We start from the raw sequence: 25,132 nt of genomic DNA on the forward strand, positions 1-25,132 counted from the left end.
AGACACCAGTAGAAAGCCGGAATGGACTTCTAGTTCATTATAAAGAAACTCACAGATAGAAGGTTCCTGCTATAAAGCTAGTGATATAAACCCCTACCTCTCAGCAGTTCACAGTACAAAACAAACCAAAGCAGCCTTGTAGCAAAAACTATATTAATATTCAATGTATGTGCCTTGTCTGCACTAATTTATGACATGTAATAAGGCTTTACAATACTCTGCTTTTAACTATAACGTGTAATGAGGATAGAACTCACAAAAAAGAAGACATGCCGAGAGTGGACAAGAATGTTGTAAAGACTAAAGAGTGATTAGCTTTTGGACAAAGCTGTTCTGCATAAATACCAGTAGACAATAGTGGCTTTGTGTGTGTATGTGTGACAAATGATTGAGCTTCATATAAGTATTATATCCTAGTTTTTCAATCAGTAATAGTTTCAATATCTGCTTTAGTATGGTCAGCATAATCATAACTGGAATTACTGTATCACAAATTCTGATACAGTTAGAATCAAATGAGGTAATGTTTACATCAAGGTAGAAATGTTTTTCAAGAAAACAAGATTTACAGAACTTGAGAACGTTGAGAAACATACAATGGTACTGAATGCTGAACATGTATATTTATCAAAATTTTAAGAATAAAATCTAAAAACACTTTTTTATTTATGAGTGATTAATTTACAATTATTTAAAAGTCATTTCTTCAGAACTGATTAGGGCCACCAGAACTTCTCAATAATACAGGTATGTAAACAGTGAAGACAGCAGCACAACAGGCTGCATGTAACTTGTGAATGTCCAGATAAAGCAACTGGGCAAGTGCAATAGATTGATTTTCATCACCAAACACACATTGATTCATTCATTCATAGATGATACATAAATCCCATCAAGATGGAGAACCCTCAGGGGTGTGAAACAAGCCAAGATATTTACAAAAGACAACCAATTTATAAAAAGTTAATCTATACATGGTACAAAGGAGTGACATAGCTTTTAAATGTCGAGGATATAGAATCAGTGCATAGTGGGAATATCCGTGTTACTGATAAGTCGCATATATGTACAGTATTTAATAATCACTTTCTGAATATAGCAGGTGAACTAAATAGAAACCTAGTCCCAACAGGGAATCATATAGCGCTCTTAGAAAAAAGTGTTCCTAGACTGTTACCTGAAATGCTCCTCCATGATACTGACAAGAGGGAGATTGAGTTAATAATTAGATCACTAAAGACCAAGAACTCTCATGGATATGAAGGGGTATCTAGCAGTACACTGAAGTATTGTTCTATGTATGTTAGCCCAGTACTTAGCCATATCTGTAACTTTTCCTTTAGGAGTGGTCGGTTTCCTGACCGATTAAAGTACTCGGTAGTGAAGCCACTTTATAAAAAGGGAGACAGGGATAATGTTGATAATTATAGACTTATTTCTATACCATCGGTGTTTGCTAAAGTTATCGAGAGGGTTGTATATACAAGGTTACTGCAGCATTTAAATTCACATAATTTGCTGTCAAATGTACAGTTTGGTTTTAGAAATGGCTTAACAACTGAAAATGCTATAGTCTCTTTTCTCTGTGAGGTTTGGGACGGATTAAATAAAAGGTTGTGAACGTTAGGTGTTTTCTTTGATTTAACGAAGGCTTTTGACTGTGTTGACCACAAAATATTACTGCAGAAGTTGGAACATTATGGAGTAAGGGGAGTAGCTTACAATTGGTTCACCTCTTACTTTAAGAACAGAAAGCAGAAGGTATTTCTCCGCAATATTGAGAGTGGTAATGATGTTCAGTCCCAATGGGGCACTGTTAAATGGGGCGTTCCCCACGGATCGGTGCTGGGGCCACTGCTGTTCCTTATTTATATAAATGATATGCCTTCTAGTATTACAGGTGATTCAAAAATATTTCTGTTTGCTGATGACACCAGCTTGATAGTGAAGGATCTTGCGTGTAATATTGAAACATTATCAAATAATGTAGTTCATGAAATAAGTTCGTGGCTTGTGGAAAATAATTTGATGCTAAATCACAGTAAGACTCAGTTTTTACAGTTTCTAACTCACGATTCAACAAGAACTGATATTTTAATCAGACAGAATGGGCATGTTATAAGCGAGACGGAACAGTTCAAGTTCCTAGGCGTACGGATAGATAGTACGCCCATGTTCAGGATCTTGTTCAGAAACTAAATGCCGCTTTATTTACCATTAGAACAGTATCTGAAATAAGTGACATTTCAACACGAAAAGTAGTCTACTTCGCATATTTTCATATGCTTATGTCATATGGTATTATTTTTTGGGGTAATTCTTCTGATTCAAAAAGGGTATTTTTGGCTCAAAAATGGGCTGTTCGAGCTATGTGTGGTGTAAGTTCGAGAACCTCTTGTCGACCCCTATTCAATAGTCTGGGAATTCTGCCATTGCCCTCACAGTATATATTTTCTTTAATGTCGTTTGCTGTTAGCAATATTAGCTTATTCCCAAGAGTTAGCAGCTTTCACTCAGTTAATACAAGGAGAAAACAAATCTGCATGTGGAATGCACTTCCTTGACTCTTGTGCAGAAAGGAGTGCAGTATTCTGTTGCATCCATTTTCAATAAGCTACCACAAGAACTCAAAAATCTTAGCAGTAGCCCAAACTCTTTTAAGTCTAAACTGAAGAGTTTCCTCATGGCTCACTCCTTCTGTTCTGTCGAGGAGCTCCTGGAAGAGCTAAAAAATTAAGCAAATTCCAGTGTTACATTCTTGATTTTCTTTATTTAAACTAATGACGTGTCGCCTGAATATATTTCTTATATTTCATTTTATCTGTTTCTACAATCATGTTATAATTTCATGTATTGACTCGTTCCATGACCATGGAGACTTCTCCTTAATGTGGTCCCACGGAACAATAAATAAATAAATAAATAAAAATAAAAAATAAATAAAAGTTGCCATATAATGACATACACGGGGTTATTTTGACAAGAAATGAAAGGAGGGCTATTCTACAAAATATCTTATTAATCAAACATAATTCCATGGAACACAACCTGAGAATATTTCAGTGCTGTGTTAACTTGTACGAACATATATTTGTACAATGTAGGCCAGAGTTACTTGAGGAAATCTCTGTTGTTCATTACTTCTTTAAACTATGTATTTGCTGTTTTCCATTGTTTTATCTTAGTTGCATAAAAAATCTGGTGCAAATCCCGTGTCCAGTTTTATTGCCTATTCCCCCTTTCAGTATTCCTAAATCACTCCTCTGGTTTATTTGTTCACATTTTGTCACTCCTTTAACTCCGATGAGTTTGATAACTGTGGGAGTACAGTTAACTCATTCTGGTACTCTTCAGACCATGCACATACACTGAAAGCTGTGTGACATATCGCATTGTCCTGACGTTAGATGCCATCGTACTGAGGAAAAGCAAGCTAGATGTAGGGATGGACATGATCCCCAAGGATAGACCCATACTTGTATTGATCCACTGCACTTTCCAGAATGACAAGATCACCCAGGCAATGCCACAATTATGTTCCTCAGACCAGAATGCTCCCTCCTTTGCCCTGGACCCTATGGATGATTGTTGCAGGGTGTTTGTTTTTAGACATTCACACTGTACACACCAACGGTCATCTGTCTGTTGGAGCATAAAATGTCATGTAAAAAGGCCCCCTGTCACCATCAGTGGATGTCCAGTTGCAGTACTGGCATGCCTTCATCACCGACAAACAGCAATAAACATGGGTGCATGAACTAGGTGCCGGTTGTAGAGACCCATATGCAGCAACATTCGCTGGATGGTCATTGAGGAGACAGTGTTGGTAACCCCTTGGTCTATCTGGGTGGTCAGTTCCTCAACAGTTGCATGTCTATTTGCCTGTACACATCTTGCAGCTGTCATTCACACCATTTCACCATGCACAGTGTACTTTAACCTAGGTGGTACATGAACAGTTTACAAATGCAGCCATTTCAGAAATGCTTCCACCCTTGGCTCAAAAGAAAATGATCTTGCCCTTTTGGACACCAGGTAAATCTCTCCATTCCTGCATTACAATGACTGCACTGTTTTCCATGTCATCTATCTTCCACTACTAGTGCTGCCACCTGTCATATGCAAATGATTATTAATGTGACTAGACATTGCATTACTTCCTCATATTTCTGGAATAATCAGTTGTAACAAATATTTATTACAGAAGTCAGAGAAACTCTCACAGAACACATAAAAGTGGATCAATTACTGAAGACGTTTTACAGAAGCAATCAATGCCCAAAAAGTAAAGCAAAACTGTCCTCAGCCCAGAGTTTGGTTTGAACACTGCTGTGGTTTGCTAGTCATGATCCTTCAACATCAGAACTGACTTACCCAATCAGTTACAGGGAGAGCTACAGTTTAATATGGATTCTGAAACACAATACTACCCAAAATATTTGCGTATTTCACTCTACTTGTAAAAACCAGTAGCAGTACAACATTCCGACACTAGATGCCTTGAGGTACACATCTTAGCTAGTGACACAAACTTGTGTCATCCTTGGTGCACACAATTGTGAGTTGAATGTCAGGATGTGTTTCATTACTTCTGTGAATTGTGAAATTGATAACATGAAGGAGCAACTGATATGCATCAAATTCTGTTTCACGTTGAAGGAAACTGCAGCTGAAACCCACTGCATGCTGACAGAGGCATTTGGTGAGAGTGCAGTGAGTCATGAAAGAACAGTTGAGTGGTTCAAGCACTGAAAGAAAGGCTGAGAATCTGTAGAAGAATACAAACATTCTGGTCAACTGTCAACAGGTACAATGCTGGAAATGATCATGAAAGTGCATGACGTGATTCACAAAGACCAAGGGGCAGGTAATTCATAATTTTTGTAACCGAGTTGGGCTCTCATATGGTAAATGTCAATTAATTCAGCTGATCAGCTGAATATGAGATCAACTGCAGTGAAGGTTGTTCTCGCCTTCTCAGCATCGACCACTGAAACCTCAGGATTCAAATGTGCACTGAGCTGCAACAAAGAGTTTGAAAGTGTTCAAAATTATTGTCCAGAGTCATGACAGGTAGTGAATCTTGGGCCTATGGTTATGAGTGTGAAACAAAGCAGCTTTCATCGCAATAAAAAGGTCATCTTATACAAGACCAAAAAAAAAAACCTCGACAAGTTCACAGCAACATGAAGACAATGCTGATCATTTTATCAACATTCAGAGAATAGTGCATAAGGCATTTTGTGGAGGAATTTCTCACCAAACATAACATGACAATGGTCCCTCACCCTCCCTACTAACCAGACCAATCCCCTGCGACCTCTACCTGTTACTGAAGATGAGCATCAAGTCGAAAGGGCGATGTTTTGATTTGACTGAAGACATCCAAGTGGAATAGCAATGTGTCTTGAACACCCTTCACCCTGTGGATTTCCATAAGTGCTTCCAAAAATGGGGACAATGTTGGGATCATTGCATACAAGCCTGAGGTACTACTTTGAAGGTGACAGAGGACATTAAGATGTAAGTATAGTTTTCTGATTTTTACAACAAAATTCTCAGATATTTTGGGTAGCATCTTGTAGCTGAGGCGAAAACTTGTTTGGAAAGAGAATGGCAATAGGTGATGACATACCAGTCATAGGCCTCATAGAATACAGAAGTCTAGTAAGCAAAACAACATTAACTATCCCTGAAATATGTTCAGTATCCTACTTGGAGTAGGATGTTGACAACCTGCCCAAATAGCTGAGTGTGTTAAAGCATTCAATATACCCTGGACATAGAAAGAAAGGGCACATGGATTACCCAATTCCCTCCCCCCCCCGCCACCCTCCGCCCCTCTCCACCCACACAATAATAACCTATATACAGCTACGGTTCTCTGTGAAGTTGAAGTGCCATACCAGTCCTGATCAAGCATTTGTTGGATACAGGGCACTGGAAAGGATCGATAGATGGAGTAGTACAATTACAACAGTAACATCTTTACTACAAACAATATACATTGAATATTCTGAAACAAATATAGTTATGTAGTAGGCATTTGCTTATAGGAACAGTATCCTTCAAAGTTACAAAACATTGGTTACTGTACTATGAGTGATCAGTAAATTTATTTGTTGGTGATATTTTATTGGGATGATTTGAGACTTTCTTCTCATTTCATATTCTGATCAAAGAGTTGCCAAGTCAGAGTGGGACAGTACAAAGCTTAATGTGAATTCCAAATCATTATGGTTGGGGCACGCGTGTGTGTGTGTGTGTGTGTGTGTGTGTGTGTGTGTGTGTGTGTGCTTTACACATGTGCTTTGGACACGCTGTGATTTTATTTAACTACTATTTATATTTATGCTCACAAATGATATTGGGAAAGCTGTCTGCAAGAACGAGAAAACTCTAGGGTTCCGGGCAGAGTTAATGTATTCTGGTGAAAATATCTTCAACAAGGTCGCATCAGATAGGAAGTACGGAACTGGGAATCCTTATCATAACTTAACAGCCAAGTTAACAATCCAAAGATAAATGTTTTGATACCTGGCAGGACACGGGTGTTCTTTTTTTTTTTCACTTTGCTTCTTGCAACAATTTGTTCATGTGAAACTGTCAAGACGCTCCATGGTTCAGAATCTCAATAGATGCCCATATAAATGACTGGTTACATCCAGTCAAGGGTTGGAGGAATACAGGTGCATACCATTTCCAATCTCCATTGCAGTGATCAAACCAAACTTTGGATTGATCACAGCTTTATTCACTTCATAAAATTAAAAATATACTTAATTACCATCACTAAAATTATATGATAATCTAGATTTAAGGATTTGAAGTACATATTTTTCAAATCCTTACAGTAGCAATGTATAAAGTTGCATGACAAGTAGTAGTGGTTTGAAAAGAGGTCTTAGTTATTACACAAGTATGTAAGCATTTTCTTTGAATCATACCACTATATTTACATAAATATCAAGGTTTCAGTAGGAGAAAAGCAACAGCTATTCAATATAACTAAGAAAACAGCAACTTATTTCCAAAGCCACAGCTTTCCTGGTAACTTACTTGGTTACACTTAGTTGGTATGAGCATAAATGGTAGTTGGCAGCACAGTTTATTGTTAATACAGTGTATACGTGTAGTTTCTAAGAGTTGTTTCTCTTTTGTTGATGCATACCTTGACTTGTTGCATATCCTTGGAGGTTCTTTCTCTTGGTAGGATCTGGAGAACATTATCAATGAATGAATGAACCATATACATTTGAAAAATGTGCCCACGTAACACTATATCAAATTTTATATAACAATGCTGGTCTGGTACTGGGCTGCACGGAAGTTGAATATCCACCAGAACAAATGGATCTCAATGGCCGATAGAACAGAGTATCACTGCAGTACTGCGCTTGCCTAGTGAGTACGCCACAATCTCACCAAGAGAATAGACCGGCCAATAGTGTCCCCTGTGGCCAGCATAAATATCACCAAACCTTGACCACTCAGTCAATTGAGTACTTTGTTTCATAGCATTTGTTACTATCTCCACCATACTACTGGCTATTCACCAACAACTTTGCTTGATATTGGTTTTCCTATCTGGTTTTGATTTGGACTGTGGTTCATGCTTGTCCATTGACAGCATTGTGTCAAAAGTTTGTTGCACTTTGTTGTAGCCTAGATTGCTATTGCTTTTTTCTTCTTGTGTCAGGTCCACTGTTTGTCTATCCTATTGCTCAACTCTGATGTGGGTTTGAGTCCTGACCACAGGTGATCTTCTCACCTTGCATCGTCATTATTTCTCACCTGTTCTCTGATGTGTGTGCCAGTATCTGCTGACTTAAGGATATAGCAATTGGTAATGAGAAAAAAGGAAGTTGTTTCATAGCATGGAAGCTAAATTGGTCAGCCTGCTCAAGCAAAAGCAGCAGCTAAAGCACCAGCAGCAGATACAGATGGATTTGTTACAAAAGTCACTTCAGCTCTTAGCGGACAAATTTCATGTGCAAGAGGAGGCCTCTGTGTCCCAGCGATTGGTGCCCCCAGCACTTGACACCATGTTCCACCCTCCATTGTTTCCTCCTTTAGTGATGTTAGGGAGGAGAGGAACACATATTTTGCATTAACTGAAGCAACATTTTGCAGCATTTCAAGTCACAGACAGTTCATTGCAGCAGTTGCTTTTTCTGTCTTGGGTGTTGCCGGACACATTTTTTCTCCTACAAAAATTGGCGCATCTGTCTGATCCCATTGCCCTCTCCTTTCAGGAGATATGCACTCTGCTGACTAATATTTATTCCCAGTGGTATCATGTGGTTGCCTCCAGGCTAGAATTTCATCAATACAGGAAACAACCGGGACACTCATACCACTTGTGGGTCACTGACTTACAAGGACTTAGCCAAAAATGTGATTTTTACCTGCACTACTCAAGATTATAAGGCTTCCTACACTGATTCCTTGATTTGTTATGTAGTGGTTCAAGTGGCACCTGACCTGGAGGTTTGCACGATGGTGCTGAAACTGGATAACCTGCTGTTAGTGTATTTCTTGTGCATTGCTCATTTGTTTGAAATTGCGCAGGTGGCTAACAAAGACTCATGGGAAGGCTGCAAGTGATGGCAGTTCATATGCCACCACATGTGCTGCCCCAATGTCATAAATGTAGATGACTGCCAGGTTGCAGCAACGTCATGACTTGTCTTTGTCTGATTCATGCAGAAATTGTTTCACAAGCTTCACATGTCTCACCAGGACATCCATTTTGCTTGAGACTGGTTTTCCTCTCTGGTCTTGATTTGGATTGTGGCTCTTGCATGATCTGTTGACAGCATTGTGTTGAAAGTTTGTCGCACTTTGTTTTAGCCTAGATTGCTATTGCCTTGCTCTTGTTGTGCTGGGTCTGCCGTTTGTCTGCCGTACTACTTGACTCCAGCATGGGTTTGACTCCTGACTGCATGCAGTTTTCCCACCTTGCATTGTCATCCTTCCTCACCTGTTCTCTGATGTGTGCACTTGTATCTGGTGACCCACAGATAGCTGGTATGTCCATAAGCAATATAATTGATTCCTTTGCAATCATCACCATAAATATGTAGTATAATAATGTGTATATTTATATCTTCAGTTTTTTTATTGACAGATAATAGAGCAGGTACAGGTGCATCTCCACAATATAAACAAGTATATGCAGCAGTATGTAAGTATTTATCTAAGACACAATAATCTTTCAGGTTTCTGAATGATGAATTCATCATACACACAGTGTTGAATTACTCAGCTGCTACCCTGACAGTGTTCACTGAGGAAAAGGCACTGAAGGTATATGCACTGAATTATACATGTGTATAAAGATTAGTACATAACAACTTTAAGTTCATTACATGGACTTAAACATCTCACCTCAACCCTTCTAACCATCAGCTTTCTCCTACAACTGCAAAGAGAGAGCTGATTATCATTCCTCGATGAACAGATTAAATAAAAGATTGTGAATTGTGATTTATTAGTCTCATAATACACCTAGTCTAAATATTCCATTCAAGTACAAGAGGCATGTCAGCTACTTGTAGTAAAAAATTCAACATAAACAGATAAGGTAGATACCTTGATAATGATTAGAGATAGATAGATAGACAGACAGACAGACAGAGAGAGAGAGAGAGAGAGAGAGAGAGAGAGAGAGGAACATCCTAGCCTGCATCGTCAAGTATCAGTTTGCAAAGAAGACTAGTGTGTTACGGTTGCTAGTTTACAGGGCACTTACCCTATCAGACAAAAGAGTAGGAATCCTCAAGAAATAATAGTTTTGTATTTTTATCGATAACCGAATTGAATGAATTCTTCAGCTAGTTAATGTGAAGTGATCAATGCATAAACTGAGTGACAGTCTTCTGTTTAAATTATATTCTCAGTTGTTAATAAAAACAGTGAACACGGAAGATGCTGCATGAGTTTAATGAAAGGCTTATACATCCAAAACAAAATAATTTCTGCATGTCCAAAAAGTTCAACGACTGAACCATTGAGTTCAAAACATAACCATTTAAATGTTATTAGTTGTACCACTCTCTTTTCTTGGCAAAACTAAAAAAAAAGAATATGTAACCAAACAACAGTGATTAGAAGAGCTGTAGGAATAATTCATAAGTGCATCAAAGAAAACACATATGATATGATTCTGATCTTCATATTTCTGTACAACAAAATGATATGTTCAGTATCACAATGTTTTAAAGGGATCCTTGTGTATTTTGTTCTTGGATTTTCATAATTTTTCCCATACTACTCTACATATTAGCTTTTGATTTATAAAGTTTTTCATAATGTCAGTCTAGGTAATGCCACATCTACATCTTAATTTAAGACAGCCATTAAATTTGGAAAGATATGCATGAACCAGATACAATGTATATTTATCATGTTTCACATATTTGTGCAATTTTTATTTCAAGTAATAACAGAGAAGAAATGTAGCGCAATCATAAACAGCAATGAAGATCTGCCTGGAAATTGGAAATTACCTGCTTACATTAATAAGATACAGGGAAGTTCTAGGTGAAATACAAATAATGCAAGAAGTAGAGTAAAGGTTACCACCACTGGTAGCAGAGGTGCAGTGCATCCTCAATTAGTTGTTGAATAACAAATGGTACAGTTATATTTGGGGTAACAGAAAATGGCTCTAAGCACTATGGGACTTAACATCTGAGGTCATCAGTCCCCTGGACTTAGAACTACTTAAACCTAACTAACCTAAGGACATCACACATATCCATGGCTGAGACAGGATTTGAACCTGCGACTGTAGCAGCAGTGCGGTTCCGGACTGAACCGCCCAGAACTGCTCAGCCACAGCGGCCAGCTGGGATAACAGATATCATTTCTGTACGTGAGCATGAAAACTTATCTGGCTGAATATGTTTTAATTAAGATTAAAGAATCTTAACTGATCATTTACCACTTACTCATGAAATACCCTATTGATAACAAGATGCAACACACTGAACTAAGTCTCTGATTGTCCATCTGAAAATGATATTCAAACATAGCTTCTTGCACTAAAGTCAGTTTGATCTATGTATCCAATGCAAAATTCTACACTAAAATCTGTACAATCAACATTCTCATCCTGTCCTTGAATGAATTGGATGTCTTGCAATAACTGACTGCTTACCACACACTTTTATTTCTCCAAGGAAATTTTATACTGTCACTAACCAAAATCACAGCTTTTGGTGCCAGAACCAAGTATTAAATTGCAGCCTATGACATAAAACAAGGGCCATACTGAAAGTTGTGAGCAACCCATTGTTAAAATTCCAATTCCTACAATATAACCAAAAGATTGCAAGATCATAATCTACAGATGTTACACCATGTGCTGCCACACTATCATGTCATTTGTGTCTGTCACCTGATCACAGGCAGAACTTCCAAAATGGCCACCACCAATGTTTCATTTCTACAGCACCCTGTCACTGAATTCCTTACTAAAGAAGGAAAATGTGCTCCTGAAATTTGTCTCAGATTTCAGTGTTCCTACACAGATGTCTGTATGAGTGCCAGCAGTGTTAGGAGATGGGTGAAACATTTCAGAGGTGGAAAGATGAGTGTATGAGATGACCCTTTTAGCAGTTATGCTGGAACTGCTTCCACAGAGTGCTACAAGTAAAGTTGTTAAGCTCATTAGATAATACAGACATGTCACAATGAACGAAATCATTGAAAAGCTTGTAGTGGGATACAATGAACAGAAAGTTCAGAGAAGAATCTCAACCAAAACTTTCACTAGTGTGCTAATGAGTGGGAAAGAAATGGAAATGCTTCAGAAGTCTACAACAGATACACTAAACAATATTGAAAACTGGTTCAGTCACAACAAATTGGTAATAAATGCAAGTAAAACAGAGGCACTAAATTTTTATAATGTGAAGAAAGGTGAGCAAGCTGTTCAGATTCAGATATTTGACAAAGACCTTCAAAATGTAGACAACATTAAGTTCTTATCTTAAATGGGGGATGCATATTGAAAAAGTCTGTAAGAAATTAAGCACTACATGCTACTTAATGAGAATATTAGAGGGATGCTGCAACAAAGATTCATTGAAAACTGTGTATTATGCCTATATATACTCACAACTAAAGAATATGGAATTATTTTCTGGGGTAACTCTTCTCTTAGCGAAAAGCTCTTTAGGCTACAAAAAAGAATTATAAGAATAATGGAAGGTGTAAAATGGAACAAAACCTGTAGACCACTCTGTAAAAAGCTAGAAATCCTCCCACTTTCATGTATATAGTGTATGAGATAACCGTGTTTGTGAAAAAATATTCAATGGAAAATCCCACTCTCTTACAGAAAAATGAAAATAGCCACTCCTATAACACCAGGCAAAAAGGAGACTTTCATCTACAGCCGACTAACACCTCCCTAAATAAGGAAGGAACCATGTATTATGGGACAGTTATTTATAATAAACTTACCCCACAAATTAAATTAATAAATGACCTGGCAAATTTCAAGTCAGCTGCTAAGGCATATTTGACTCATCACTGCTTCTATAGCCTCCACAAGTTCCTTCAGAAAGTCCACTAACGATTTGTGTCTCTGCCTTAGTGATGTATCATATAAATGTTACAAGAACTTTAAATGATTTACCATGTACATGTTACGGTAATACAAATATTAATCTGCCAGTACAGTACACGCTCTTTCTGCTTTAAAATATCTACTCTTTATTTTTGTACAATATTTGCTCTGTTTCTCAACAATGTGGCAAGTAGTTATCTTTACTGCTTCCATTAATTATAATTGTTATTAATTCCAGAAAGGAACTCAATAATATAATAAATCATATAGTGGAGAGAAGAAATCCTCTCTTCACAGCAAACACATGGACTTCTAACTGTAATAAAACTTAGTACTTACAGTTTCTTACATACAATTACATTTGCACTGATTTTTAACTTTCTTTTGTGAAGAAGAAGATATTAGATTCATGAAAATGAGGACAGGCAGTAAGCACTCGTGGGTGGTACAAATTAATGAGCTGCTGTACAAAACTATTTTTACAATTAGAATATCATTCTCCTGTCAGCACTAGTGATATACTGAGACTTTTTATACTTTCATTTGTTGACATCATATTGATTAATATTTTGGGCTACTCAGTTCAGGTAGGTAATATTTATATTCAGAAAGTGAGCGATCCAAACCATACGTGGTGTTCATTTATGCAATTTGTGTAGGCCTCTTTCAATGAACTAAGAAGTCTTACTCCGATATCGAAGTACATTTGATAGCTTTTGAAATTTGCGGTTAACAACACGAACTTTTTGAAAAGCAACAGCAGCTCAAATTCTGTGAACACAAGATAGAGGAATGATCTTAATGTTGTGATCACTTCCCTAACTACTGATCAAAAAAATGCACAAAAATTTTCAACATATGTTGTCAGTAACCTTCCACACAAGTCTAAGTCTGTTAGTGATGAACTGCTGGTTTTCAAACTCAAGTTGAAGGCATCCTTCCTGGAAAACTCAGTCTGTTTCCTGAGATATTTTCTTGGTCCCATTTAGTTGATCATGAAAATGTAATTTAATTAAATGTATATAATTAACAATACTGTTCATATATGAGTATATTAGATTTTTAATATTGTGTTATTACAATCAGAAATATTAATATGGAATGGGATGCATGAAAGTTGGTTGAGTAAAAAGGATGTAGATGCAGTTACCTGATCTAGCTATTGTGATACAAGTTTTCCATAGTTTTATCAAATTGTTCCAGGTAAATATCAAGATGGCTTCTGATAATAAGCCATGGTCAACACTGTCTACTTTCTCTGCCCATTATTAAGACTTGTGAAAAGAAGTAAATTCTTAGAAATCAGATAAAAATCCACTTGACGCCTTCCTGAGAGACAATCCCCATTCCCAAATTAATGTTATAAGTGTAGACCAAATGTGGCTTGAATTCAAAGAAATAGTATCAGCAGCAATTGAGAGATTTATAACAAAGAAATTAACAAACAATGGAGTCTCCTTGGTATACAAAATGGGTCAGAACACATTCAGAAAAAAAGGCAAATTTAAACAGACACAAATTCTCCAAGATAGGCAATCTTTCATAGAAGCTCAAAATTTAGCACAGACTTCAGTGCAGGATGCTTGTAGTAGTTTCCATAATGAAACTTTGTCTCTAAACCTGTCTGAAAATCCAAAGAGAGTCTGGTCGTATGTGAAGTACGCTAGTGCCATGACACAATCAATGCCTTCTCTGCACAATAGCAATGGAGATACGATCATGTCAGTGCTGCCAAAGCAGATTTACTAAACACAGCCTTCTGAAATGCCTTCACAAAAGACGACAAAGTAAATATCCAAGAATTTGAATCAAGAACAGCTGCCAACATGAGTAACATAGAAGAGATATCCTTGGAGTAGTGAAGCAACTTAAATTACTTAATAAAAGCAAGTCTTGTGGTCCAGACTGTATATCAGTTAGGTTCCTGTCAGAGTATGCTGATGCAATAGCTCCATACTTAAAAATCATATACAATCATTCACTCAATGGGAGATCCGTACCAATGACTGGAAAGTTGAACAGGTCACACCAATATTCAAGAAAGGTAGTAGGAGTAATCTGCTAAATTACAGGCCAATATCATTAATGTTGATATGCAGCAGGATTTTGGAACATATATTGTGTTTGAACATTATGAATTATCTTGAAGAAAATGGTCTATTGACACACAGTGAACACAGATTTAAAAACATCATTTTTGTGAAACACAACTAGCTCTTTACTCACATAGTGCTGAGTGCTTTTGACAAGGGATTTCAAATTTATTCTGTATTTCTGGATTTCTGGAAGGCTTTTCACACTGTACCACACAAATGGCTGGTAGTGAAATTGCGTGATTACGGAATATTGTCTCAGTTATGTGGGATTTGTGATTTCCTGTCAGAGAGGTCACAGTTCGTAGTAACTGATGGAAATCCATCAAATAAAACAGAAGTGATTTCTGGTGTTCCCCAAGGTAGTGTTATAGGCCCTTTGCTGTTCCTTATCTATATAAACAATTTGGGAGACAATTTGAGCAGCCGTCTTAGGGTGTCTGCTGATGACACTGTCATTTATCGACTAGTAAAGTCATCAGAAGATCAAAACAAATTGCAAAACAATTTAAAAAAGATATCTGTATGGTGCGTAAATTGGAAATTGCCCCTAAACAATGAAAAGTGTGAGGTCATCCACATGAGTGCTAAAAGGAATCTGTTAAACTTTGGTTACACAATAAATCAGTCAAATCTAAAGGCTATAAATTCAACTAAATACCTAGGAATTATAGTAATGAACAACTGAAATTGGAAGGAACACATAGAAAATGTTGTGGGAAGGCTAACCAAAGACTGTGTTTTATTGGCAGGACGCTTGGAAAATGTAACAGGTCTACTAATGAGACTGCCTATACTATGTTTTGAGGTGTGGTGCCTTATATTGCTCCTGTTTAGAGCCTGTGTATCAGGAGAATCTCTCATGTGTGCACAGTGACAGATGGTCTGAATCAGGTTCAGTAGAGTATATAGTTCTAATTCTCATCCACCCGAGTCCAGTAGTGCACAGAGACATTCAAGAAACAGGTCAAGAGAATGTTTTTGTGAATTGTGCTGTTTATTTCTTGGAGATTATTTTTTGTTTATTTATGTTTGTACAGTTTAGTACATGCTTTTAGTAGTGTGAATGATGCATGGATGTGGTCTAAAATAAATATGTAGATCATTGTTCTACTGATGAACACTGTACGAACTAGTGTGATTGTAAACAACAGGGAATTTTGTATCATAATATGTTAAGTAAGTTTATGGTAAAAAGAAAGCTAATTCAAGTGCAAATAAGTGAGTGCAAATGAAAGTAGTAAATAATGCAAAGTAGAATTGAAATATCGGAATGTTAAATATTTAGTTCAGGAAAAAGTACAGTTCAAAAGTGTGTTATTTGTTGATTGGTTAGCCATGAAAAGTGTCAACTAACATAGGACAATAATAATAATAATAATGTTTTTCTATTGGACTTAAAGAAAATTGACCAATCAGAATGGAGTATTTGTCGTGCATCTTTTCTCTTGGAGATATAGAATGCTTATTGCAGTCTAAAAGAGTCAGAGCCCAGCCTTTCAATGGTGTGGTCATGTGTAGTATGTATAGTTGTGCTACATGCTTCAAAGGTGTTTGAAAGTGAAGACATATTTATTCCTGTGTGTTTTTTTAGAAAATACAGATTTTGTAAGTAATTTTGTGTATAGGAAAAGACAGTATTTCTGCATGGCATATTGAGCATATCAGTGACTAAAAACTTGAGTGCATTAGACACCGATAAACTTAATAGTATGGCAAGCACTTTAATTTAAGAACAATCTGTGCTTAGTAGCTGTTCAGATTTCAAGAAATACATTACCGTAAACTTGTTAACATGAATGAAAGGGTTTGTGCATGATTGTGTTAAGATTAGCACGGGCTTGGCTGTGAATGTGTGCATTATCAAGGTTCAGAATATACTGAAGTTTAGGCAGTATTTCCACCTTTCATTCAAAATTAAGACCTTTTCCTGATTCTTGGAATAGTTACGTTGTATGCAGCCTGGTGCGAGTTGCAGTATGGTAGGTTTCTGCTCAGCTTTCCTACTGCCAATCTGCTGAAACGAATTCACAGGTAGGTGCAGATAATGGATAAAAGTAACCACACCACCACAGCTTGTCCATCCTCTTTTAGAATACTGCTGCATGGTGTGGGATCCTTACCAGAGAAGATTGACACAGTACTTTGAAAAAGTTCAAAGAAGGGCAGCACATTTTGTGTTATCGCAAAATAGGGGAGAGAGTGTAACTGAAATTATACAGTGTTTGGGATGGGCATAAATAAACAAAGGCATTTTTGTTGCAAAGTTATCTTCTCATGAAATTCCAGTCAACAACTTTCTCCTCCAAAAGTGAAGATATTTTGTTGATGCCGACCTACATAGGTAGAAATGATCACCATGATAAAATAAAGGGAATCAGAGCTCATACTGAAAGATATAGGTATTGTTCTTTCCATGTGATATACGACATCGGAATAATTGAGAATTGTCAAGGTGGTTCAATGAACCCTCTGCTAGGCACTTAAATGTGATTTGCAGAGTATCCATGAGGATGTAGAAATACAGCAAGTTGTGAGTATGTTATGACATATTATATGAAACTGTGTCACTGATGCAGATCTCCAACCGATTCAAAATTTGAAAAAAATAACTAAATAATTTCATAAAATTAGTACATCAGAAATGACTTTATTATTTTCATCTCCAAAACAAATATGTAAATGAACCACAAAGATAGATTTTACACAGTTCCAGAATGCTTATGAACAATGTTATTAAGAAAAACTTGTGCAAAAACAGTTATTTCACATTGTTGGACTATACTATGCTTGCATGAATGACATTAAAGATTAACAAACAAAGTTGTGGTGAGGGGTGGTTCACACATATTAATATACCTACAGTAGGTTTTTTTCATTAAGTATATGATCTTTTTTTCATGACAGGTATCATAAAATTGTATAGTTTTAAAATAATAGACTTCTGTCAGGAAGGTCGAAGAATTATATTACGTTACAGATTAGATTGGATTCAGTTTTCGTACAATACACCCAATGGTGGGTGTGAAATGATGTATGTTACTTCCATTTAGTTTTTTATCTTTAAGATTTCTATTTTTCTTTAATATAGAGAAATTTTTTTCAGTAAGACCAACATGCATTGTGTCATATTCGTTTTGTGAATGGGAAATGCATGGATATATGTCAGTGAGATGGGTTGACAATGGATCACATCTTATGTGGTAAATAAGTAAATAAATGTAGTAAAGAAGTGAGTTTTGAATGAAAACTACCCAATTTATGATTTTATATTTCACTATGTACTTTGCAAAAAGAATTACCTTTTCTTTAAACTTTGTACTTTTTCCTTGTATTCAACACTAAAGACCTTACCTTATACAAAAAATCTGTGAAAACAATGTGCTTTCTTAGCTTGTAGAACATGGGATGCAGAGGATATGGCTAAAGTCATTTGAATATGTTATTTATGTAAAACTAATGACCTTCTGGAATTGTCAAAAGGCACAGGATGCACTCAAAGAATAAGTGAAAAGTAAGTGTGTGAAATCTCATGATTAGATTTTTTTCTGGCATCATATTCTCTCAAGTAATTTGAGAGGAACGTTAGAATGGATAATGAGAGTATTTTATAATTCTTCTTCTGCATGACTCCAACTCTTTTTCTGCCTTACTTAATGAAAGCAGAATTTTGAAAATGAATATCGGAAGTCTAAGAATAACTCTGTTTATGTAAAATCTTAAAAGGTTTTTTTATGAGCTAACTTTAAGTTATTGCATTTGGTCTTGAAATAAGATAATTATGTGGTGAAAATAAATATAAGAGTAGTGAGATATTATGTCCCCTGAACAAAGTGACTATAAAGTTAATTGAAGTAGTCAATATCTTTGTGTTTCTGGATGATGGACTAGGATACAAAACACTATACTGTATTCTTGATTGTGTTCAATTGTGCTAATCAGTTTCACAAAGCTGTGTAAGACACTATGAATTATTGCAGTGTGTTTATGAATTTTACTCATTTCACTCATACTTGTGATAACCATTCTCTGTAAATAACTCCTAGTAACATAAAATTTCACTGTCTATCTAATACATGTACCACTCAAATATATCACACCTATCATGAAGTACATGTAAATGTAGTAGACAGAATGTCTTTTGCTATTGGACAGGACATTGTCAAAAAATTCACAATGGTCACAATGGTCATGCAGTTCCTGTAATCTATGTCCATGTTGTTGTTTCTGGTTAAATATTTAGAAAACCATTAAGAGTGTTGTACAGCCAACAAGTATATACAAACTATATGTAGAAACTTTGTAATGAAAGAATCAAAAAGTAAATGCAATTTCACAATATGTGAAGTCTCTTAAATAAAATAAACTACTGGCATCAGCACAAGAGACTGAAATTGCAAATAGGATACCTGCAGATGTTATCTGCTAGTCCGCACACCAATTGGTTGTTGCAGAAATTGAGTAGCTGAGCTCAGAACAGTAGATACTTCATTCCTTCTGCTGCACGAATAAGAGAAAGGAAAGAGGAATGGTTGCTTTTACTGCAAACAGTTTCAAATTCCAGGCTTTAAGTCATAAGAGATACTGGACAGAGCAACTGCACTGTGCACTATGCAGATTGAACACAAAATGCAGAACTGATCATTAAAATACATAATACACCATCAAGAAATGGCACGAGAATCCCTTTGTTGTCACTTTTTGTATACTGTTCATTTGTGTTGTATCAATTACCCTACACCATTTTACTCTTTGTCAGTCTTTCGTTAAAGGAAATGAGACTTCCATTTGAGTACAAAGTTAAAATATTTGCAGTCTCATTTCAGCATACAGTCACCAGATTTTATTTATTTGCAATATGAATGATATAGTATTCTAAATATTTGCAGGAAAAATTATCATGGGTGACCAGAAACTACGTAAGCTAAGATATACTGTTATGTAGGAAGTTAGTTCTGTTCTGTGCTTTTATACAGTATAGAACAATCTTAAGGTATCCTTACTTTACAAGTACATTCTGGAAAACCAGATAATAGAAGTGAAGCCCTTATGATGAGTATTGATGATTGGTCGAAAAGTGGAGACAGGTGAACAAAACTATGCCAATTGTAGGTGCTCAAATTGGGTACAAAGTTAAACATAGTACCACAGAAGACTGGCTACCCTTTACCAATGATATCATAATACATGAGAACAAAGAAGATGGCACTGAAAAATCTTGTTTTAGTTGCAGCAAAAGGTGGCATCACGATAGTTTCCAATAACACCACAGCAGACAACCCACCCTTTGCCAATGATACAATGGTACATCAGAACAAAGAAGATGCCACAGGAAAATTTTGTTGTAGTTGCAGCAAAAGGTGGTCTTAAGATAGTGTACAATAAGACTGAGGTCTGGACTGCAGAAATCAAGATGTTGAATTTCAAGTAGTGGAGAATGCGAAGAGCTTCCTTTACCTGGGGGAAAACATAACACATAAGTTACAGACTGACTAGAGCACAACAGACACATCCTAAACACTGCAGATACTACAATATGCTACAAAGAAAGAAAAAACTGTCCAGGAATACCAAACTGAGACATTATATGTGAACAATCAAACATACCACAGCAAAAGGTGGTCTCAAGATAGTGTACAATAAGACTGAGGTCTGGACTGCAGAAATCAAGATGTTGAATTTCAAGTAGTGGAGAATGCGAAGAGCTTCCTTTACCTGGGGGAAAACATAACACATAAGTTACAGACTGACTAGAGCACAACAGACACATCCTAAACACTGCAGATACTACAATATGCTACAAAGAAAGAAAAAACTGTCCAGGAATACCAAACTGAGACATTATATGTCAACAATCAAACATACCACATTGTATGCAATGGAGAGTATCGCATTGGGCAAGAGAGCTTCAATTCATCTGGAGGAGGAGGAGGAACAAAAGATCTTCAGAAACATATAGACCACAAAAAATGTGAAGTCTGGATGCATAGACCAAGGCAGGAGCTGTATGAGAGTGTTCAACCAATTTCAAGAATGATGTGGAAGAGAAGACTGTGTTTTGGTGGGCACATCATGAGGATGGGTAAGAAGATATGGAACACAACTTGCTTAATAGTGAACATATGGATGAAATAGGCCAGGGGGACTGGGAAACAACTGGAATAAGCAGGATAGATCGATCTATTGGAATGCTGTGGAAGATCATATGTGGATTGACACCAGAATCAAAATGGAGATCATGTAAGCAGAGAGAACCAGGAGTGGCAAGAGAATGGAGAGGTATTTGGATGGAAGAAGACATTCTGAACAAGTTATGTGTGATCCTAAAGGGTCAAAATGAACCAAATAAATAAATATACATCTTCTCAGAGTAAAATATCCAATGAACTTTCCTCAGTTTTTGTTTTACTTTTTATTTTTACACATGCATACACACATATATAACTATGGTCAATGCTTCTTTCACATCACCTATTATGTAGATCATTTCTCTTTCTAGTCTTAGACCAATATTTATGAATGTTACTTCTGTTTTCAAACTGTGATTGATTGTTAACAGCAAACTTCATAAGGCAAAGTATACACAGTGAGGCTGTTGTCAGTATGCCCTACTGTTTAAAGAGCAGTCTACAAGAGGCAATACACACTTGTGCTCAAAAATCACAATTTTCCTCAATGATGAATTGCCCCTGAATAGGGAGCCATGAGACATTATTGAATGAAAACAGAAGAAGTAAGTCAACTTTTTGACATTTTCATCTGGAAAATCTGATATTATCCTTAGTGCAAAAGTTGCAGAAGGTTAAGATGGTTTGCAACATGTGGCCTCCTGTTAACGTTCTTATCAGCACAAACACCCAAACATTTATAATATTGTGTTTTATTGATTGATTCACCCTCATGCATTATTTCTAATGAGTGTATGACTTTTAATTTGCTCTTAGATCCAATTGTATTTGATGGCTTAGATATTTAAGTGAGTATAGATTGAACGTCCAGCCAAGATAAGTCAATGTTACGAATAAAACACTTGATAAATTTATGCTTAGCTAATGAAGGAAAAACACTGTATAATGCATTAACAAATAAAAATTCAGTAAGAATATTAGGAAAACACTGGCAGGGAAAATATGAAATATCTACTCTCTCTCTTATGCTTAGCTAATGAAGGAAAAACACTGTATAATGCATTAACAAATAACAATTCAATAAGAATATTAGGAAAACACTGGCAGGGAAAATATGAAATATCTACTCTCTCTCTCTCTCTCTCTCTCTCTCTCTCTCTCTTTCTCTCTCCCCCTCACCCCCTCTATCTGTCCAAACAGTCCTCGGAAAGCAATATGTTAAACTTCAACCTATCCTCCCTGTTTTTGTAGTCTTTTCAAAGAGAAACGTAGAACATTATTTAATTCAGAGTGTCACTTGCAAATACTAAAACTAAATTATTAACCATGTTACAAAATCTTATACTATCAGACCACACATACCAAGAACTTTGCACAGAGAATAAAACACTCTACAAAATATTAACAGGTTTTGAGTTGGGTTTCATAAAGTGTAGTTTTGAGGGAAACCTCATTGATGAGAATGAATATACCACAAGTATCTTCTGTTTCCTTGGCAAAATCATTGCTTGTAAAGTCATGGTATTTTATTAAAGAGTCTGAAGTGTATTAAGGGAATCATTCCACTCCTCATCCATCACATTCTTTCCTCCCCTTGTGTGCCTAGTGTCTTACCTTCACAGAAGAAAACAGAAAATCCCATACTTAGACTATACCATGTAAACAAACACAATCTCAAGATTGAAGAGCACCACATTTGAAATGCCTCAAAGAGTGATACTGGCCTAGCATCTGTTCTTGAGTTAAGTAAATGATCTACCAAATCATTAAATGTCTCCTCAAAAACTGCAATGACTAATAATGGTTTATGCATGTCCAGCATGTCTATTATACAATTATATAAAGCTCATGAATTGGATAACAGAGTATTTTTAATTGAAAAATCCTGCTTAAACTATTAAAAAAATCCTGAAAGGGGAAACAACATTTTCAGTTCAATTGCACTGCTTTTTTGTATTCTACCAGGCAGGTGGATAAGAGTGTACACCTGCTAGCTCATGGTGAATGCAGAGTGAAATTGTGTGTAAATGGCTTCAAAATACATTTTAACTAATGTAGTTATATATAAAAAAACAAATACCTGTGTTCTGTTGCTGGTGATGGGACCTTTTCTGGACTAGTTGCTGTTGACGTACTCATTGAGTTGTTGACGAATCCCATATTGCTTTCTCCCAGGGCAGCCTGAAATCAATGAATTATACAAAACTATTAAACTGACAAAAAACTAAAACATTCCACCTATTTTTCACAAGGTATGAATGCATATTTTGAACAATTATTGTATATGTTCTCAATGAGTGATTAACATCATTTTCACTGCAAGCACACAATTTATGTCATAACTGGTGATCTGACATGCGTGTTTATAGTATAAGGATACTAAGCAAAGGGGTTGTCAGCATACTTGTTAAAATAAATCATGATGAATGTGATTAAAATCTCTAAAAGAGTAATAATTAGTGAAAAACAATCTTCAAGAATATTACACTCATTCACACTTTCGAAATCTCTCCCACACACACCTAAATGTTCACATTAGCAGAAAAAGAATAAAAGATTATAGTCATATGTTCAAAAACATTCAAAAGACTCAGGGATATGTGGCTGGCTGATAAGCTGGTTTCTCCTATCTATATATCTTATAAAAATATATGTAGGTACGTACATAGATTTTCAAACATGTCAGTGTCTATGACATCATATCTCTTGTACTATATGCTGTACAATGAAATGCTTTTGCAGGTACATTCAGTGTTATAGATGGCCACTGTCTGCATGATGTTCAACATTCCTCCTAAACTAGTGGATTAATTGCAATCAAATTTGGTACACATGTTACATGCTATACGGAAAGAAGCACTGTGGTGGTTAAGAATCTTCTCCCTCTCAAAGTAGTTTGTATGGGAAAGAAGTAAATACCCAGACTATATTAATCAAGTATTTGAGAATGAGAGCAGCCTGTGACTTGCAAAAAACTTCACACACAGGTTCAAACCTTTAAAAAACTTTTTTCAGTGAACTCTCCCCTCCCACCCCACCCCATCCCCTTTCAAAATGATGAAAGGAAAAAAGTTTCTCTCTTACTATGTTTTCGTTGTTCATGCAGTAAAACTGACATTTTCAGATATTACTTCTCTACTACTACTAAAGCTATTGGTAACAAATTTCACAGACAGTGCCCACATGTATGACTGAATCTATCTGCAAAATTATATCATAATATGACACATAGTTCAGGAGACAACATCATAAACATGGAGATTTTTTCTTGTTTATGTGCTTAAAATCATATATATATGAAATTCTTTAAAGAAGCAGAGGCCTACTGCTTACATACTATCTGGAAATAATCACTATGGCACTAATAACCAGCTATAGCTACTGCCCATAGTGGTGGAAACAAAAAGGGGTGATGTTGAAACATAACTCAGAAAAAACTGGATGAATTCAAACAAATTTGTTAGCTACATGACTTATTATTTGTCTAAAAATAGTGTCAAAGTAAGATTTCCCACTACTACAAGGCATGGGGGTGTGGATGAGAAGAGGTGATGTAAAAATGTCAGTAACAACATATTTGTATTTATTACCTCTATTTAATTGACCTGGAATACTTTAAAAGTATGATATGCAATTTGTCACTTGTTTGTGCTGTTCAGTGTATCAACCATGTGGCGAGAATGAGCAATGCAGTGATTCAATAATCTCACTGACGGGTTTTGGAACTTAACATCAAGCCATATGGCTGAATACCACAGATGAGTTTAACATTCTCTCTGGAGTTGTATGGTGTAAAACAGCAGAATATTAGACATACATGCATGCAGAATACAACACATACACATATTTTCAATATCTTCACCTGTTCCCCTGGATTGATTTCAACCAAACATGGTACACATTTTACTTAAAAATCTGTAAAGAAATACAGTGGGGGTAAAAACCACCAATCTTCCAATGGGGCAACAGTAGGGCTGATTATGGGGTGATGGACAGAGAAGGGGGGTGGAGGAGAACAGAGAGAGGAAAGATGTGTAGATGGATAGATAGAGAGGGGGGAGAAGATGGGCAGGTAAAGGGGGAAGAGCAGATGGACAGAGGGAGAAGGGAGGAGATTGAGGGGGAGGAACCTGGATCCATACTGCAGTTTGATGAATAATTTCATAGATGCAGTTAATGAATGCTTTTATTGTATTGTGTGCAGATGAATTGTGACTTTTTCATATCTATAATGCATGTGGTATATTTTTCAGTTTCATACTGCACCTCATCTCTGATCTTCCCTTTTATCAACACATTTGTATTGTCTGCAAACCTGATGTAATTGTGGC

At 36.3% G+C, this 25,132-nt stretch overlaps 1 protein-coding gene across 1 annotated transcript in view; it reads right to left on the reverse strand.

Moving 5' to 3' along the window:
- The window catches only part of LOC126184990 (forkhead box protein P1-like), a 224,997-nt gene that overhangs the window by 10,150 nt on the left and 189,715 nt on the right, over window positions 1–25,132 (reverse strand). Inside the window, exon 14 of the mRNA XM_049927700.1 lies at window positions 22,882–22,982. Within this exon, the coding sequence (XP_049783657.1) occupies window positions 22,882–22,982 (101 nt within the window). The remainder of the gene's footprint in view (window positions 1–22,881; window positions 22,983–25,132) is intronic.

This window comes from Schistocerca cancellata, chromosome 4 (assembly GCF_023864275.1).
Source record: "Schistocerca cancellata isolate TAMUIC-IGC-003103 chromosome 4, iqSchCanc2.1, whole genome shotgun sequence".
NCBI lineage: Eukaryota > Metazoa > Arthropoda > Insecta > Orthoptera > Acrididae > Schistocerca > Schistocerca cancellata.